This window comes from Dreissena polymorpha, chromosome 1 (assembly GCF_020536995.1).
Source record: "Dreissena polymorpha isolate Duluth1 chromosome 1, UMN_Dpol_1.0, whole genome shotgun sequence".
In the NCBI taxonomy this organism is placed as follows: domain Eukaryota; kingdom Metazoa; phylum Mollusca; class Bivalvia; order Myida; family Dreissenidae; genus Dreissena; species Dreissena polymorpha.
In genome coordinates this window covers 72231733-72252052 of record NC_068355.1, presented here as the reverse complement: position 1 = coordinate 72252052, position 20320 = coordinate 72231733, and the positions used below count along the sequence as shown (strand labels likewise).

The 20320-nt window shown below is 32.6% G+C and overlaps 3 protein-coding genes across 3 annotated transcripts; 2 read left to right on the top strand and 1 right to left on the bottom strand.

The window, feature by feature from the left end:
• Positions 1–906: 906 nt before the first annotated feature.
• LOC127881405 (uncharacterized) lies at positions 907–9457 on the bottom strand. Its single transcript, XM_052429310.1, has 11 exons — positions 9099–9457; positions 7451–7530; positions 6695–6787; positions 6376–6441; positions 5397–5459; positions 4145–4316; positions 3659–3777; positions 3363–3489; positions 2487–2631; positions 1604–1725; positions 907–1048 (listed from the first exon to the last, which is right to left on the bottom strand). The coding sequence occupies exons 2-11, from the start codon at positions 7500–7502 to the stop codon at positions 907–909; spliced, it is 1101 nt and encodes a 366-aa protein (XP_052285270.1). The 5' UTR covers positions 7503–7530; positions 9099–9457.
• Positions 9458–9542: 85 nt separating this feature from the next.
• On the top strand, positions 9543–17651 carry LOC127881362 (uncharacterized). The gene is made up of 8 exons (XM_052429170.1): positions 9543–9982; positions 10529–10597; positions 10908–10989; positions 11367–11477; positions 13049–13203; positions 15609–15736; positions 16983–17085; positions 17637–17651. The coding sequence occupies exons 1-8, from the start codon at positions 9851–9853 to the stop codon at positions 17649–17651; spliced, it is 795 nt and encodes a 264-aa protein (XP_052285130.1). The 5' UTR covers positions 9543–9850.
• A 297-nt stretch (positions 17652–17948) lies between these two features.
• On the top strand, positions 17949–19635 carry LOC127881281 (uncharacterized). Its single transcript, XM_052429062.1, has 4 exons — positions 17949–18038; positions 18372–18488; positions 18634–18746; positions 19136–19635. Exons 1-4 carry the CDS (start codon positions 17949–17951, stop codon positions 19251–19253), a joined length of 438 nt encoding a protein of 145 aa, XP_052285022.1. The 3' UTR covers positions 19254–19635.
• Positions 19636–20320: the final 685 nt, after the last annotated feature.

Genomic DNA, 20320 nt, shown 5'->3' with positions numbered 1-20320 from the left:
GAAAAACACCATATTCCACCAAGGCAGCCAGGAATCCCAGCATGTATCTGTTAAACAAAAGACCCTTATTAGTGAATTATTTTAAGCGGTCATTATTGGGCATGTGTATAACTATTGTTTCGATGTTCCATGTGACATCATAAAAAATAAACTGTTTAGTATGGTAATACGGAATCAGTAAACTAGCCAGTGGCATACATCTTAATTTATTTCTGTGCAGTTGTATTATAACTACTGATACAACTTGTATTCTTTTTTATCAGAGACAATAAGTAAGCATATAATAAAATTGTTTATTTCTATATATAGATTCATGAACATATTGAGTATCTCATATTTTCTGATTGTAAACCTCTATCAAATACCTGTTTTTATTTTGCCCTGGACAGTTGTCTAGTTGCAGGTAGAGAACAGGAGGGAGACTGGTCATAAGCAGAAGGGTATGAACCAGAACTGAAATGCAAGAAAAATATCTTGAAATTCTTATCACATTTTCATTCAGATCATCATCATTGGAATGTCTTCTTTATACGTTTTTTTCAAAAATTCAATCACAATTGGATAAATGTAGAACACTCATATGGCGATTGCAGCTATCTATATTTTTTTTAATTATTTATGTTTTTGTTTTTTTACATTGGGATTGGAAATCGGAGTGAAACACATTTTGTTCCAAAGGTTTATAAGAAACATGTGCCAGAGGGAGATTAGAACATAGATTTGCACTATGGGAAGTTTAAGTTACAAAATAACAGAATATGGACGAGGTTAAAATAACATTTAGTATTTTGATTACCACTGATAGCAAAGGAACTGCCATGAGCCCACTGGAAGGTGTCAAAAAATCCATAGGCACCATATCCATGGACAATGGCACCCATGAGATTAACTTTCACCTTCCAGAGGTTAGACAGTCCCCTTTGCTTCCTTCAGGTAATGTGGAAGGCTTGTCTTCTCCTGGTCCATCCCATCCAGAATGATAGACAGGTATCTGGCAGGGCTAAACTTTGCCTTTTGCGCATGCTTATAGTACTTCTGGCGTTCCTGGCTAAAAGAACAAAATTAACATAATGTTTAATGTAGAATTGCAATGCTAGTCCAACATATATTTAAACTATCCTTTGTTATCAATTCTTCATGTCAATTTATTAAGACATACTTTATTATCATCCAATTATACATCTTAATGAACATTAGGTCTGTAAATATTTTTGTGAAAGCTGATTCATGTTAATTGAAACACTTAGCAAGAGATTTGTTTTTTTAAGAAACACAATGCCCCCTACTGCGCCTGCCACTTTGAAGCCATATATTTAACCTTTGACCTTAAAGGATGACCTAGACGTTTCACCACTCAAAAATGTGCAGCTCCATAAGATACACATGCAGACCAAATATTAAGTTGCTATCTTCAATATTGCATAAGTTATGGCCAATGTTAACGTTTTGGGACGGACAGATGGACTGACGTACAGTTCAACTGCTATAAGCCATCCTATCAGGGGCATAAGTTACAATTTCATCAATCTGTCATGTAATTCATTAGATGGTTAAATCAGAATGAAAGTATAAAAATGAATACAGAAAAAAAACATATCATTACTTCTGCTGTTGTAAATGTAATTCTCTCAATTTGAATAGTTTTTTCTTTTCCTCCCTGCATGTTGCCTTTTCAATTTCAGTCTTTATTTTTGTGCACACATCACATGCTGAAAATCTGGATCTCTGCAATAAATGTACAATTGTTTGAAAGAAAACCAACTTTCCAATTGCAAAACAGTGCACTGAATAAAAAAGAGATTGTAAAATTGCAAAAAATCAAAGTTAAATTAATATAACAGAAATCAAACTTAAGATGTATTTTTGTTTTTTTGATATTATATATAAAGAATTAAAACCTATATTCGAAAGGTCACCGTATTTATATTTAATTGAAAACAAAAAAACATAGAAGGACTATTGCCAAAATGCATCTATCATCCCATAATTTGTTTATTGAAACTGGCAGACATCATAATATTGTCAGAAACGAAAGAATATGCCCCATGTGAAGCTGTAATGATATTGAATATGAGGTACATTTCATACTTATACTGTCTGCAATACCTATAAGCAAGAATCAAATATATTCCAGAATTCTATTACAAGTGACCTAGTAATACTATGGTCAAATTTATTAAACTCCTAAATGGTAGAAAGAAAACGACACTTAGAAAGTTATCAACTTATTGTATAACGTGTTTCAAAAAAAAGAAATAATAATTTGTTTATTACCACATGATTTGTTAAGATTAACTATAGCCTACACTAACAATTGAGTGTACTTTGCTTGTTACATGTTGTCTGTAAGATTTTCATGTATTTGTATATGACGATAAGCTTGTTATGCTTAAGTCAAAATAAATATTATATTTTTATTTGATCTGATATTTGTTATTTGATATTTGAGTAATTGTTTAGACTACACACGACTACTTTAACTTTACCTTAGGAATGATGATGTGTGGCATGTACCTGGCCCACACCCGCATGAAGTGTGTATGGCTGATCGGATGTTCGCCATACACCTCTGCTTCCACACACATCATGTTGTACACATCTTTTTTTTTTAAGCAGCAGGGAAGATGAAGTCTAAAACAAACAACTAAGAACGATACGATATGGTCATGCACAACATGAAACATATCAATAACAAAGAGAATTCAAACAAATATTTATATACATAATTGAGTAATATGTTACAGTAATAACAAGAAATATCTTTAAAAAAAAGATATACGGCGGTGATTGTGGTTGGTGAAAGGTAAAGAGTTTAATGACTGAAATCAAAGATAGCATATGTCTTTGTATGTACAGTTCTTAGCTGCATTCCACGCAGTACGTTTTATTTTACATTATTACATATTTCTGATCATATATCTATAGATACAAGAAAAGAAAAATGGAAGTGAAATTAAAACATTTTAGTCAACCGGCCACATGCGAAGTATATGAACTAAAATATACTAGTTCACAGACAGGAATATGTAATTAATTACTAAATATGAGAACATAGCCTTTAAATACAAACATTTTGGCGCTGGCAATCCTCTGAAAATAAAAGGTGCACGCACAAACTGTATTGATGTCAAGAGTTGAGTGTAAAACTGTTCTATCAATCAAGCCTTTTCATTAGAGATAGAATTGTTTCATGATGAACACACAGTAAAACAGTGTTACAAACACGTGGAAATGTTTCCAATGTTCTGGTGGTATACTCAAATCAGCCATTGGAATAAATGAAGTGTATTCATTCGTGGCACGGTCAGGTAAGGTGAAAAGCTGGGTTATACAGCTACGCCGAAAAAAAAACAATATCTTACTTGTTAGAATCTGGCATCTTGTCAGCATAACGACTGGCAAAGCTGCTCAGCCAAGACAATGCATACTGTGTTTCCACAGTCTTTGCTCCAAGCACCTTGCCAGGTCCCACCAAATATTTGGTGCCATCTGTGAAACACAATTATAATGAACATTTCTTATGAAAAAGTGTTTTCCATTTTTTTGGCTTGTCTAAAAAGCAAACTTAAAAGAACCTGTATTTAGGACTTAAAATAAGCTGTATTAAGGTTTAAAAGATACTTAATTTTATTGTAAATATGCAACCATGAAATCAAACCTGTAAATTTTGTCCACAAGGCGTAGTAAGTACTAAGTGGAATCCCCAGACACTTCAACCAAGCACTTTTGCACACTTTCACGCCTTCAATTATGAAGACTGTCTTGTTTTCAGGTTTCCTGAAAATTCCAATGTTAATGAGAATTCCTGTTAGGTGTAAACACATAGATACACAAGATTATATCAGGCACATCTTATTCCATTTAGGTGTGTAAATAGTATTTTGAATAAGAAATATATTTGAATGATTTTATTTTCATGTTGCATAAACATGCATAAAATTAAATATGATAAAATATGTCCTTGAATGACAATAATTGGCATAACTATATAGTTTTTTAAAGTTACCACATAAGTTAATAGAAATATTACTCATTAATAAAATAATAAAAAGTAACAAGACAGTTGTCATAATGTGATTCATTTGCAATATATTTTGTCATGTTATACTGTGTATTACAACACAGTTAAGGATCTTCATATTACTGTGTGTGAGTAGAAATCCAATTGAGTATCCACTGTGAGCGCTCTAACAAGGACAGCTGTTGAACACTGTCTCTTGCCGTGCGCATCACTTCAATTGGCATTGCTGCCAAACACATTAGGCTACAACACAAGTAAGCCTGTAAAACCTCCAGTGGCAGCAGGTCTTTCTTCACTGTAATGAATGAAGGATGGACATGTCCAAAATGTTACAATTCAAATTTTAAACAAGGCTATTGTCAAGCAATATGGTCCCCTACCGACTCCACCATTGTCAGAAATTCCATCATTTTCAGAATAATTTTTTTTGTTTCCATAGCAAACACAATTTTTGACGTAGGAACAAAATGAATTGACGTGCAAAATTTCCATATAGCAGGCCGTCAACTGATTCCTATATTCCTATATTTTCCTATATTTTGGAGAATGTTCACACATTTTTCAAAACCTATATTTTCCTATATTTTTTACTTTTTTCTCTATTTTTCTATATTTTTTACTTTTCCACTATTTTGTTTTGAAAATTTCCTCTCTTTCTATAAAAGAAGTAATACTGCCTTAAGATATTTTAATTTACAGTTTGAAAAAGCTGTCCCTCCTCTTCCAAGGCATCACCATCTTGCAGGAGTGCTGTTGTACACTATTGTGATATCTATATGGACACCTTTGATGAAATTCAGGTGCCCACATTGATGACCACAGTGTGTTGCTGCATCAGCATATCTGCCTTGGTGGGAAGATGAGGGACTGTTTTGTTAAGTCAAACATGAATTTAATGATTATTGACGGAAAACAACTAAGTAAGAAGTTCTCTACATATCTCTAGAACATTACTTTTTGCCATAAAATTGCTATAATTTAACCCTAAACAAACCCAAACCTCCTTTATTTTGATGTAAAAATTCCTATAGTTTTTTTCCAATATTTTTGCTTAAGTCAGTTGACGGCCTGATATTGCCATCTATCCATGTTGCAAGTTTCATGAAAAAATATTAAGAACTTTAAAAGTTATCGCTGGATCCAGAAAAGTGTGAAGGACTGACGGACAGACAGACTGACAAGACTGACAGATGCAAACCATAAGTCCCCTCCGGTGAAACCGGTAGGGGACAATTTGCTTATTTCAATAAAAAAACAAACATTTTATTTAATTTGTAATTTTTTTGTGGTCTGAAACGTTGATATAAATAATTCATAACACTATAAGACATAAATGGATAATAATGAAATTACTAATATTTTATTTATAATTCACCCTTTTTGGTCTCCCGTTCTTGCCGCTCATGTTTTCGGTAACCCACCGGTCTGCCCCTCTTTTCTGAAAGAAAACCCCAACAATTTCAGACATTGTATGATCACGATTGAATTAAAATGGAAATTCCATTGAATCCAACACATTGTACTACTTCAATACAATAATATTTATTTAGCTTACTAAGATGTCATGTAATTAGCAATGGTTGTGTTGCAATTCATAATAAATGATTAATAGAAACATATGGCCTGGAAACTGTTAACTGCATAAGCATTGCATGTTGTGTTAAGGATTAAATGAATATTATATATATATATATATATATATTAATATTTATATTATATTACGCTTTCCGGTGGTTGATAGAGAGAAATCTCAGTCAGTGAAATTAAACTGTTATTTAATAGTTTTAAACAGTGAAAAACAACAGTGAATAATATTGATAATTTTCACTGTTTTACTGTGAAATGACGTCGTTTTTCAATGAAATGACGTCATGAATGCATCGAAATGATTACCGGGTAGTTAAACTCTTTTACAATGTAAAAAAAAAAAACAGTGACAAAAGGATAAATTAAAAAGAAAATTTGTTGGATTCGATGGAATATCGATTTTAAATCACTCGTGATTATAAAAATACATATTTTCACGAGTGGCTGCGCGAAAATATTATTTTATATAATCAATCGTGACATAAAAAATCGATATTCCTTCAAATCCAACAAATATTCTCTCTCTGTCTCTCTCTGTGTGTCTCTCCTCTCTCTCTTCCTCATTATTTTTTGTTAAAAAGTCTTGTACTATTCAAATTTTTAGTGCAATAAACAGTACATTTCAACGTTACTTCAAGCTATCTGTTTCCGAATTGATGTGATGTAAATAAAGTTAAATGTATTTGTCTAGCACCATTCATGTTTACAGATGAATAAATGATAAATACGGTTTGTAAAGAGTTAATAATACTGAGAACTCATTGTACCTGATTTCGCCTCTGACCTAGTGAGAAGTTCCTGATAATCCTCCTCTTCATCAGAGTTACTGAGATCTGTGTACAAAAGAATCACCTTTTAGCATAGAAGTAATGAAAGCATTATCTAATTTACAATGATAAAGCTTTGACAATTTTTCGAAATCCAAAAATTTAGTGTGTTGATAAAGCACATTATCAGAAAAGCTATCTACAATCGGCAATACATGGAATATGAACAAATTGTAACTGTGACCTTAATTAGTAAAGATATATATGGCAATGCACAAGTCTTTAATGACGTTTTCTTTTATTTACAGACTTCCATTACCATCATTTTCAAGTTGTGTTTCATCTTCAAGTTGTGTTTCATCTTCAAGTTGTGTTTCATCTTCAAGCAATGAAACTCGATCAAAATCGTCATCTGAAACCAAAGTAAATTATTCAACATTTTACCGCAATCAATGCTTATTTGGACTAAAATCTAGTTCAAAGCTCAAAAGTTGGATGAACTTTGACAATTAAAAGCGTACTTTTTTTTACAAATACTCTATTCTATAATCAAAATGCATATATAGCACTAGAATAAATCACAAAATCGTCTTGTATATCAACACCATATATACAACCCTTTAACATATCATTGTGACGAAACCTCAATCATTCAGCCATAGTGTATAATCAGTTTTCAGTGTATGCATATTAAAACAAGATATTGCCAAACAATATTGTCTCCTCCGTTGTCAGTGTTTGTATGTCCCCACCAATACAGTGGGTGACATATTGTTTTTGCCCTGCCTGTTTGTCCGACAAACACATTTCTAGTTGTGTTTTTTTTAAATATTTGTTGCCATAGACATATGAACATAATGAAATGACATGCATAATCTCCATATTGCAAGCTATCCATGTTTCAAGTTTCATGGAAAAATATGAAGAACTTGTAAAGTTATCGCAGGATCCAGAAAAGTGTGACTGACTGACAGAGAGACAGACAAACATACAGACAGACAGACAGACCATAAGCGCAAACCATAAGTCACCTCCGGCTTCACCAGTAGGGGACAATAAATATAATTTTACCTACCATCAGAGTGTAGGTCAACTGTTTCTCGGTATGTGGCATATTCCGTCTCCATCTTCAAAAACCCAGACTACAGTTAATATCTGAAGCAGGAATAAGATATATGAATTGGTAATGATTTGTGTACATGTTGATGCCGATTTGTTAGCGATTTGGTAACAATTTAATAGACCCGATTTAATACCGATTCATTATTTAGTTGATTTTATCCCGATTTATTTGCACGATTTGTTTACGATTGATTGACGATTCATTAGTTAGCTCATTTGCTTGGGATTTCCATCGGTACCAAATCGTGAAAAAATCACGTCACTCGTCAACTGGTCTATTTACGATTTTTTCGACCGATTCATTCACATCTTTTTTTGCTTGGGTGCAGTTAAATAATATACTCCTATTTTGAATATTTTAATGCTAATTCTGAACCTTAGTAAGGGAAGTTGTGTTTAAGAAGTATGTAAACACGGCCGTACGCTATTGTTTTGATACCTTGACTTCTCGTAATTATCAAAATAACAACCAATCGGCTTAACGGTTACCTATCATTGTTCAATGGAATGCTCCGAACGCTGGATTTGGGCAAGTTCTAATGTTTAGATAAAAACCACAAGACGAATAGCATTCTAAAATATCAATATTTGATTGAAAAAGTGCATTAGAGATTACATATGTTATGTACCCTCACAAAAGCATATTCATAAAAAAAGAATCGATAACACTTTCACATGTATGGTACGTGTAAACACCTACATGACATCATGAACCAATGACGTAAGACCGTGTGCAAAAAAGAGCGGGTCCCCCACTAACGGTCATTCTAGATGAAGTCTTTAAATCAGTGTGATGTGGATTTTAAAAAAGTTTGGATTGCAAAATAAAAGTGAAAGTGTAACATTTTTTGGATGGATTACAGTGTTTATCTAATGAGGAGTTAAATAATTCATATTGGTGAAAATGACTGACTATGCAGTTTACTAAGAAATTGGATTGCATTTGAAGTGGTAAATGGATGCACTGCTCAATAATCTTTATTCTTAGCGTTTTTTTCTCCATTAAATTGAATGGTACTTTAAAATTATTCTTAAAGCCACACAACTTATTTGGCTTAGTAATTTTTTAAGTATAAATATGATACATTTTATGTATGCCAATTACAATATATTTGGAGATAATATAGAGAATATTGTGTGAGTGTTGAATAAAGATCAAGTTTTACCGACATCCGATGCTAAGAACCATGGTAGCGCGAGTCTAGCCGAGCATGATCAACTTGATCTTTATCCAAAACTCACATAATATTCTATTTATCCTATTAATTATTTATTCCATTTGTACATTTATAAAGTTCAAATAACGCATTTTTTTTAGACAATTTTAACTTGTTCTTCACAAGATTATAGTTTAGTTGTATTGAAACTTATTTTGTGTTATTATAAGGGTAATGCTTAATTTAACATTAATCACATTTTTTAAACATAACACATCAAAAAGATTATTCAAAATAGGTCATAAAATTGTTATAAAAATTTATAATACCGATTTTTACTGTTTAACTAGTTCTTCTTGAATGCTCTGAGCTTTTATGATTTCATACGTACAACTTGTAGGGTCAATATGGTTGGGAGTTGTATAATTGCAACTAACTATTTACCTTGCGATTATTGTTCAATTGTTGAGATAAGAAGTCTCCACGCTAGGACTCATGAAAGTGCAGGTCAGCACAGAAGGTAATCGTGATGACTCCGCGATGACCTGTAAATAAACTCTGACATTCACACACTCCGGAAAAGTCTTCTGTTATGGATCATAATAAGGGACACGTCAGAAAAGTTTAACTGTTTCGCAATATAATTTTGGAGAATGATATGTTATTACCTGAAGTAGCTTCGTACTCGTTCCTGTACACGTTTGCTGATAAATGTGTATGATGACGATTGTGTAAAGCTTTGGGGAATAACATATTTAACATCATTATTCATAGTTACTGAATTGATGGATTTCTTCTGTACAGGTAAGTTTGTTTTATTCCTATTTTCACAAGACGTCTATTTTCCTTTATTTTCTTCATGTCAATAGCATTTATTTTTATGCTACCGAGATAATCGTGTACAGTGATAAATCTTTTGAATGTACGGATAGGATTTATCGATAACAGTGCTAAAGAAGTGTGAAAAATAATACTTACCCAAATGTTGACAATCTTTCAAAATCAGGCTGTCAAAAATTGTCGTCCGTATCGTGCGTATGATGACGTCATACATTGATGACGCCATACACAAACTTTGAATTGTCAATAATTGTCGTCCGTATCATGCGTATGAGAACGTCATACACTAATGACGTCATACAATAACATAAATTTTGACATATGTCGTTTGGTAGTAAACATAACTGTCGAAAATCATGAGTTGGACCATCGAAGGGGAGTTTCCAGATTTTTATGTAACCATAAATGGAGTAAGGTGTGTTGGTGACTCCGGGAAACCTAACACCATAGAGAAGTGTGCCAGCGGAAATAACAAAGACGAAATATGGGTATGCCTTTTCCTTTTCTTTTGTGGCTAATTTCACCTATGTCTATTATTTTAAAAGCTCAAAAGGATCATTGAAATTAAATGTACTGACAGTTTCATGCTGGTGATTTATTTTTAACTTGAATGTGCAGTTTATGTAGTGTTTTTTATATATACTCAAGGGACGATTGAACTTTACCGGTACGCAACACTTAACATCAAACAGCGTACCCTTACCCTAACCATTAACACTTAACACATAACAACTAACGCAACACCTTATAATCCTTTTTATCCTATATATTTCCTTTGTATCGGGGGCTACTGCCCCCAAACCCCCGCCTTGTCGATAGTGGTAAACAACTGCGTACCGGTAAAGTTCAATCTAGCCTATATTCAATCATTAATATTTCTTCAAATGCGATTGTCAAGTGCCCTGAGTGAGAATATTACCTGAATTAATTTAAACTTTAAATTGTATTGTTTAATTACAGCCATCAGAGTGCATGTTTAATGCTTTGATATACAATGTGTTAATATGTTTAATGCTTGAAAAAATGGCTTGCAGTTCAAATTTGAAGGAGAAAAGAATGGGAAACGGTTGAAGCGGAGTCTTGTAGAGAAGGGTAACACAAAGGTATTCCTGTCCTGGGTGAAATAATTGTGTGCAGTGCATTTAGCTGCACATCGTTATTCTTATCGGTTTATCATAAATTAAATGTTTCTATGCCTTTCTTGATTTATTGTACACTAGCGGTTTCTGCCAGCAACCAATTAGCAAATATTACTGTTAAAGATAGTGGTCACTGGCATTTTATTAATCAATAAATGAAACATTAGATTAAAAATATATCAAATTTAACGATTAACATCATATATAATGTACCTGAACAATCATTAACAAGGCAAAAATAAATTAAATGTTGTTATGTCAATTTCATTCACAGTTTTCATCTGCCATCTCCAATGCACAGTTTCTTGAAATGTGTGAAAGCATGAGGATTCCCGTGCAAAGAAAAGGAAAAAAAAGTAATTGTTGCCATAATCATTAAACATTTTATTTTCAGTAATGATAAATCGACATGCCTGATTTCATTCAGGGAGTGATCAATCCAATAAATTATTCTATCAGTTTATTAAAAGTGCATCGTCCAACACGCAAATTCGTTGAATTGATATCTCCCGCAAAATAAATTTTGTTTATGGCCAAAACAATATTCCTCCACATATGGTGGATGAATTCGGGAGTATAATAACTCTAATTTGCAGGGAAATTACGTAGTGTTATATTGAAAATAGCATAGCAATTTCATTTTTATATAAATTTTAAAGTTAATAAAATAGAAGTTATGTGAATTTGTATCATTGCATGTTATGTATCTGATTGTGTTTTTATTTAATGCAAGCTGTTCCTGCATGTACTAGTATTAATGTTGATCATGAGGTGGAACCAGTTCCAACACCTGTACCTACAGAAGTTCACCAAGATTTGAAGATTTTAAAAGAAAAGTCTGCAGGTAAAAGTATAGGGTATAAAAAAAAATTACATTGACATATTGCTTTATATTTTTGCATACTTCTTTAACAACATAACCCCAATATATTAACAAGAGCAGACAACTGTATCAAGCATTTCTTAAGAATTATTATCCTTTTCATGTCACCCACCACTATAGTGGGGGACAAATTATTTTTGCCCTGTCTGTTGGTTCGGTTGTTGGTAAGGCCAAAATAAAAACGATGTGTTTGTGAAACACAATGTCCCCCTATATGACGTTTGATGTGGAGAAGATTATCTCAATGGGCATAGATGTTCTTTGCATTACAAGATTGCATTTAAATTTAGTATTTGACGAAATAAATGCAAAAGTGTCGTCCCTGATTAGCCTGTGTGGACTGCACAGGCTAATCTGGAACGACACTTTACGCACATGCATTATGCACAGTTTTCTCAGAATGCGACTCGTTTGAGATACATGTAGTATGCCTCTTCTAAAAGTTTCATGAATCAAAACATGTCTGCCATACTCATATATTTGCATTTTTAATACTGTTCATCTCAGATGTTTTATGATCTCAAAGTAAATAATTCTAAAACTAATAAAACATGTATGAAACTAGATCCAGTTTAATAATATCTAAAGTTTATGCTCTGTTTAATTTCAAAGTATTTATATATATGTTTAAATGGAAAACTGTATTGTTTTTTAAATATGTTTTTGATTGAAGAATATTAAATTTTGAAAAGGTTATATTATATTTGTCAATATAAGGGGAAAGTTCTACTGCCGTATTAATGTTATTAAATTATGTCTTCAAGCCTTTCTAACCTGAACCCTGTGGTCCTTTGCACTAAGGGAGCCCCATTAATGGCCTATAGGGTAAATGTGCTTTAACCCTTCACCTTATAGCTTTGTTACGTGGCAGGTTAGCATGCTACAGTGGGTGACTATAATAGCCAAAGGGTACATAAAAAGCTGTTAATATGGGACAATAGATACACAGAAAAGTATATATGTGCATGGTTACAACATCTAGCAAGGATAACACAACAATTAACTACAAATACAGCATAAAAGCAATGGTCTCTCAACACTTGAATAAAAAAAACAAAATCAAAATATTTCAAATGAACAATACACTGTTGAATCTACTGAAACAAATAATTCCTGAAGACTGCCATAGCCACTAAATAACTTATGCATCCAACCAAAATATTATTTTTCCCCGACTTTTCACTGACTTTCCAGAAATTTAATTTTTCACTGACCATTGTTTAATATTCCCTGTCTTTTCACTGACCTTGAAAAAAATCAAATTTCACTGTCTTTTCAAGTTAAGCGACAACTCTGTTAATGAATATGATGGCTTATGTTACACTGTCAAGCACTCGAATAGTCGTGCGTGCTGTCTTCTGACAGCTCTTGTTTATGAAAAAAATTTGTTTAATCTGTTTATTAATTATTTGTTAATTATTTGTATTCCAGTATGTCAATTCCATTGCCGCATAATTTTGTCATAATTAATTAATTGTTTGTTTAAACAATAATGGCGCGATAAAAATGTGTTATGCATTCAAATGTAACAGGTTTTTTCACGGTTGATCTGGATTGCCTTACGGCTCCAATTGAAGAATTGGTGGTGCGATGCACAGACACTACATGGGTGCAGCAAATCAAAGAGAGCATGAGATCTCAACCATCACGGCCAGTCACAAGAATTCCGGTTCTGTGTGAAAGAGAGGTAAAAATATAATATCAGTTTCACATTACAATTAACGTGTGCCAATACTTAAATAATACATTTTAAACTTTTTACAAATCCCAAAAAATGTTTTTTTTAAGTTTTTATTTTTAGCTCCACTGGCCAAAGGCCAGCGGGGCTTATGTCATGGTCCTGTGTCCGTCGTGTGTGCGTGCGTGCGTCCATCCGTGCGTTAACTTTTTCTTTAAAGCCACACACCTTAATATGAACTACATTTCATAGTAAATTTAAGTATAGATAAGAAACATATTTTATTTATGCCATTTAGAATATATCTGGTAGTTACAGGGTAGAAATCCATCTTTTTGCGCTTTAAAACTTTAAAAATAATCGCGTGTGTCGAAATGGACGTATACGTCTAGAAATCCTACTTTCGGTTTGAAAAGCGGAACCGTTTGAAAAATAATAAATTACTTGCTAACTAGGCTATATATTTAATTTTATCTATGCCAATTAGAATATATCTGGTGGTTACAAGGTAGAAATCCGTCTATTTTGCGCTTTAAAACTGAAATAATTATCGCGTTTGTCGAAATTACGTTTACGTATAGAAATCCTACTTTCGGTTTTAAAATTAAAACAAAATAATAAATTATTTGCTTACTAGGCTTTAGATATAATGACAATTTTGCACACTTTCAAATTGCATCAATATGTATTAATTAACATATATTTCATTTCAAGGTGTGTGGCTTTAAACATCAACTTCTCCTAAACTACTCGTCCAAATCTGATGAAATTTTCAGGAATGTTCCTGTGGTGAACCTTTTTCAAATTTGTTCAAATTATGCCCCTGGGGTCAAATTTGACCCTGCCCGGGGGGGGTAAAAAAATTGAAAATATGCTTATATAAGGCCTATTTTGTGCAAACTTTAAATATCTTCTTGTCCATAACCATTAGGCCTAGGGCTACCAAATTTGGTACGTATTGACATCTTATAGTCCTCTACCAAGTTTGTTAATATTATGCCCATGGGGTCTAATTTGACCCTGCCCCAGGGGGTCAAAAAATGACAATGAGCTTATATAAGGCCTATTTTGTGCAAACTTTAAAACTCTTCTTGTCCGTAACCATTGGGTCTAGGGCTACCAAATTTTGTATGTAGTGACATCTTATAGTCCTCTACCAAGTTTGTTCAAATTATGCCTCTGGGGTTAAATTTTACCATGCCCCGGGGGTCAAAACATTGAAAATTTGCTTATATAAGGCCTATTTTGTGTAAACTTTAAAAATATTCTTGTCCATAACCATTGAGCCAAGGGCTACCAAATTTGGTATGCAATGACATCTTATAGTCCTCTACCAAGTTTGTTCAAATTATGCCCCTGGGGTCTAATTTGACCCTGCCCTGGGAGGTCAAAAAATCGAAAATTTGCTAATGTAATGCCTATTTTGTGCAAACTTTAAATATCTTCTTGTCCATAACTGTATGGCATAGGGCTACCAAATTTGGTATGTAATGACATCTTATAGTCCTCTACCAAGTTTGTTCAAACTAAGCCCCTGGGATTAAATTTGACCGTTCCCCAGGGGTCACAAAATTGAACATATGCTTATATTGGGCCCATTTTCTGCAAACTATATAAATTTTGTCCAAAACCATTGGGCCTACTTCTACCAAATTTGGTAGGTAGTGACATCTACTAGTTCTCTACTTAGTTTGTTCAAATTATGCCCCTAGGAACAAATTTGACCTTGCCCCAGGGGTCACAAAAAAGAACATATGCTTAAATAAGGCCTATTTTGTACAAACTTTAAAAAACCTTCTTGTTCTTAATTATACTAGGGCTACTAAATTTGGTATGAAGTGATATCTAATAGTCCTCTACCAAATTTGTTCAGATTATTCCCCTTGAGGTCACAAAACTGAACATATGACGTTTACCAGTGGAGATGACTGCGCCCGTTTGGCTATGACCAACAACAGCATCAACATCTTGTAAACATGAGATAAAACCCTGTCATTTAGTGCCATTTTAGGTCAGATGGTGACTGCTTACACAGGCATTGAAGTAAGAACATGTGTTATGAATGTTTTTCTTACAAACTGAAAAAAGTCGGGTTTTATTTAAATATGTCGAAAGTGACCATATATCCGGATGAAAATATTTTGGATGACATGTTAATTTCCATAGTAACGTTTTCCATACATGTATATAAAAATGCTCACCCTTCCAACTTTAAGCGCCCAGTGGGACGAGGGATAGAAAGAGAAAGTCACATGCTTGAGTACATTTCAACCCATGCGCATTACACGTTTTTTTCGCAAAGAAAAAACAGTGAAGCGATACAGGGCCATCATGGCCCTCTTGTTACTGTTATACCATAATGATTAAACACTTCTGAAATTCCCTGATACAATTATCAATACATGTACATTTAGATTCCCCCAGTGGATTTTTGCATTAACACAATGCATCCACTTCTGACACTGGGGGGAAACCATATGGTGACAGCCATGAAGGACCTGCTAATAGAAGAAGCTGGAAATCCTGATTATGAATGTTTGAGGCAAGTTTTACAAGAAAAATCAAGCATAATATTGTGTTGTCTGACTTTTGTTTGTTTCTAACAAACAAATTTCTTGTTAAGTTTTTGAAACAGGGTCTTTTTTCATTGTGCATACGTATGAAAAGAAACATTGTGGTGCATTCTTAATCATATTAGAGATCATTGCTTTCAACTTGGGAGATGCTCAATATGTCTAAGTAAAAAAAACAAAAAACAATCTTTTTTTAATTTGGTAATTCTGCTATCAATTTTGGGAAAAACTGACCTTACTTTCAATGGGAAAATGGCCATATTTCGGGCCCTGTTATAAAGCCATTATCAGTATACTATATTTCATAAAAACATGTAAATTTACTCAAATTAAAATAATTAAACACATTTTTTATTCTTTTCAATAAAAGAGCGGAAAATACAAGTGAAAGATTAACTAATATTTTTTACTAGTGAATATATAAGGTTGGCATTTAAATCCAGCTTTTAAATGATGCAGGGATTTTCTTAGCCACTGTGGAACAACGAGCCTGCTCAAATTTGTGATTTTTTAAAGGACAAAATGCATTAAATTGTGAATTTTTACCAACTGCAAAGTGTGACATTTTAAACATTTGCATTTATAAAGAACGTATGTGTAAGAGACTTCATTCCTTCCTTTGGCCCATTCACCTTTTAATATTAACCACCACAGAGCATATTTTTCCGCTCTTCAACCTCCAAAAATATTATTATTTTACACTTTCAAGGAGGTTCGTTTTACGGCCTTACATAAAAAGCAGGTAAAATCCCTGCCTCAAAATACAAAACCTGGTGACGTTCTAAATTTTGACCCTCATTATTTGTTTGATATTTCTTCAAAAGGCATGAAGGAATAAAAAGAAAATTTGTTTGATTCAGTGTAAGATTGCATTTTTATCCCATTTTATACTGGCATTGACTGTATAACACAGCATGGAATAAACTAGGCTGTATACCACCTTGATACACAAAAAAAGGCTTATGCTCCCTGTGTTCTAAGCCTCGCGACATAAACTTCTCTCTATATTCAACGCTAACCTAGTATTCTATATATATTTCATTCTTGGTATCAGAAACTAGATACAGAAACTTATATAAAACAATTGTTTGTATGAAACATGTAAATTAACACAAATTAAGATGAAAATCATGATTATAAAAATAATATAAAACCATAATTCTATACATGTACATGCAACTGTGAAATTACTAAGATTATACTGTTTTGATACAGGAAGGTGGATGTAGAAGTTTATGTTGGGCTTACGCCCAGAGAAGCCATGTTTGTTGGATCATGGCACAACATACAATGTTCACAGAAACCAATGAACTTCCAGGTAAATAAAAAAATTACATAGTGATGAGTACAATTGTTCACAGGAAAGTCCGTGCGCTTTACATTTTCTTAGGTTGGCAAAATAAGAAAGATAAACAATATTAAAAAAATACCGGGCTTAAGTTAATGGAAGTTTTTTTTAGGAGCACTTCTAGCTTTTGTCTCAAAACTTCTAATATTCAACACTTAGATTTCGAAATCAGCCCAGTTTTAATTATATCAATTCATTCAGTGATTATAATTCATATCAACCAAATATAAGGCAACAAAAATACATATGCTAAACCATGACTGTACATAAAATAGCTTTTGTAAAGTAACACGAATTTATGTTAACTTCAGCTGAAAACATTCAATAATTAATGAACTTTCATATCAAAGCAAACTTCCAAAATAAAAGACCATAAAGTTGAGAATCCCAGTATTCATAAATTAATGTAAGCCCTGTAAAAAAATAATATTAGTGATCAAGATGTAGTCGCAGTTAAAAGTGTAACCTTACAAGAAACACAAAAGTTCGCATATAGTAATGGTGTTTTTTCCATTAACTAGCAATTGTCTTTCTAGTCGTTATATATATTTGATATCATTTTTAACATTTTCTTTTAATCTTGAAATGAGTTTGAATTTTTCTATTTGTTATAGTATAAACAAATATGTATTCACAAAACTCATCTTTAAATGTCCTAAATAATATTCAATTCATTTTTTTCTATTAAAATATTCAATGAAAAAGTAAAAAAGTAATAATAAAATGGAATTTCAGAAGGTTTAAAATACAATTAACAGTGTACTCTTTCCATCATAAATAGGGTTACATATAAAACATAATCCTGACCAGCATGCTTTCAGGACAAAGTACGCATGGCGCGGAAAATATATGAAAGTAGAAGTACGTGTAGCAGCAATTGGAAGGGGGAAGTAATGGTGGCCCTTGGTTCTTTGGACAAAAAGGCATGTATCTAAATGTAAATGTACCAGTAAGCTGAGAACTTAGTCATTTCATAAGTGTTGAATTTTCAATTATTAAAGTAAAAACAATCCTGAATCGTATATCTAAAACAGGTGTGGGTTGTACAAACAGCAAGTCAGTTACTGACTTACCATGAACAAAACATCAATTTAAAAAAATGATTCCATTATAATATATTAATGTTACAAGGAAATAATATTGGAAAAAAAACATTAAGATTTGTGCTGATTAATGCCAGTCATGTGTCTATAAACATAATCTTTTAAAACAAATAACAAATATAATGCTTTGTTACTTAATTAATTTAATAACAGGTTTACAAGCTTGAGGGCCTGGGCCCAGTTCTCTCAGTAGCTGCCTACAGCCAAGAAAACTGGGCAGCAGTAGAACGCATTTTCGAGTCCCACTCGCAAGAGTCATTCCCTCAAAACGTAAGAATCTGTGCATCTTACATTTTCTGTTCCCTTAAATAATTGACATACATGTATGTTAGTATGATTTGGTCAGTTCAGAGTTGTATCCTTTAAGTGATGGTGAAGGATATCAGTGAATTAAATGTTCTTGTTTAATTTTTAGTTATTCAGACAGCTGCAGGGTGTCCAAGACAAATCCAGGACACCCTACTTAATAAAGGCAATTGGCACTTCAGGATTAAAAGTTGCCAGAGAAATTGCAGAAGATAAAAGAAAGTAAGGTTATGTCAACATTGAAGTCCATCAGTTTTTAAGTTTTATTAACCAAGCTGAAGTTTGGGCATATTGTTATGGCCTTGGAAATCTTTATGTCATCTGGAGCTGTTCATGTGTCAATATAAATCTTGAAATAAGGAGTTTTGCCCCATAACTTAGCAGTTGGTAGTATTTTTGTCATAAACTTTACCACACTTGCAATTCATGTATGCACAGTTCATTCAAAGACTATTAAATACATAATGGTGAAAAACATGGTTTTACACTAAACACAAACTAAAACACACCTTTAATTAATTTCATTGTTTTCAATTTTAAATAGCCAGCAACTCAGATATTTGTGTCAATACTTGAAATCCCATTTCAACCACCAATGTTTTTTTCATAAGAGACCACATGAAGCAATTAGCTGTGGCCACATTACAGATGGGGACGTGGGAAGACATTGAGGAGACATATACGTTGTCAGACAAGATGTTAGAGTTCACTGGTATGCTTATTTATTAAAGGTTATAATTTGGAGAAAAAATAGCCTATTAAAAATAATGGCTTATTTGCAATTATTAATCCTCTCATTACTACAATTGTATTCATTTTATAATGCTTGAAATATCATAAAATATATTTGTTACTTTCCTAAGAATTGAACAATTAGACCCTGAAAATCCTAGCCTGAAGTCCGCTTAAAAATATTTAACAGATCCATATTTCATACACAACTGTATGTTTCCTTGATCTTACAAATCCTTACTTCAAAACTTGTTTTAATTATATGCTTTCAAATTTCCAAAAAACATACGCCATTTTTATGGCAAGTTAAAATTGCAAAGCCCCTTCATACATGACATAGCAATAGTACACATAGAGGATGAATGGACAATGATATTTTATTTATATTTTTCTGTATGTTATTTAATATATGCAATACAATTTCACCAAAAAAAACCAAACTGAAATTTTCAAAAAAAGGTTTTATCATGAGTTAACAGAGCAATTGTTCTTATAGTTAAATATCACTTATATAATTTCAAATAAATCAACAATATTATAAAACATATTATACATCCAATAAATTCATCCAATCGGCATTCTTCATATGTGACCGTCCAATATATTCCGGTATTGGATCCAAAAAGTCTGTATTTTTTCCATATAGGACAGATGAGTACAAGTGCACTAAGCAATTGTTTTATAACGATAAAAGCCGTTACTGAGAAAAAGTATCCGAATGTACTATTATCGACTTGCACGGGCGCTTGTCTTGAAAATAGTATAGATGCAATTAAAGCATTTTAAAATCAAAATTAAAATGAAACAAAGAGCTGAAGAAAGAGATATATAATTAAAAGCTTATTTGACGTTTAAACTGTACAGTACGTGATATATTTGGACTCGCACACAGCCTTAAGGCTCATCCAATATGACGTCAGACTGTGTGCTTGTCAAATTATATATACGTATTGTGCAGTGAAACGTCTAATAACCTATAAAAAAGGGAAGTTTTAGATAACAAAGTAGATGTCTTATTTCTTGAATATCAATTACATTTTTATTATTACAGGTGACTTATCAAC

Bases quoted from the DNA above. Each gene is read 5' to 3' on its own strand.
- LOC127881405 (XM_052429310.1), bottom strand. From the start codon at position 7,502: ATGGAGACGGAATATGCCACATACCGAGAAACAGTTGACCTACACTCT. The intron at 3,778-4,144 runs GTAATATGAAGA...TGGAATTTTCAG, and splicing joins TGGATTTCTACTCACACACA to GAAACCTGAAAACAAGACAG. The intron at 1,726-2,486 runs GTAAAGTTAAAG...CATTTATTGCAG, and splicing joins CACACATCATCATTCCTAAG to AGATCCAGATTTTCAGCATG.
- LOC127881362 (XM_052429170.1), top strand. From the start codon at position 9,851: ATGAGTTGGACCATCGAAGGGGAGTTTCCAGATTTTTATGTAACCATA. The intron at 9,983-10,528 runs GTATGCCTTTTC...AATGGCTTGCAG, and splicing joins ATAACAAAGACGAAATATGG to TTCAAATTTGAAGGAGAAAA. The intron at 13,204-15,608 runs GTAAAAATATAA...ATGTACATTTAG, and splicing joins CGGTTCTGTGTGAAAGAGAG to ATTCCCCCAGTGGATTTTTG.
- LOC127881281 (XM_052429062.1), top strand. From the start codon at position 17,949: ATGGCGCGGAAAATATATGAAAGTAGAAGTACGTGTAGCAGCAATTGG. The intron at 18,039-18,371 runs GCATGTATCTAA...ATTTAATAACAG, and splicing joins TTGGTTCTTTGGACAAAAAG to GTTTACAAGCTTGAGGGCCT. The intron at 18,489-18,633 runs GTAAGAATCTGT...TTTAATTTTTAG, and splicing joins AAGAGTCATTCCCTCAAAAC to TTATTCAGACAGCTGCAGGG.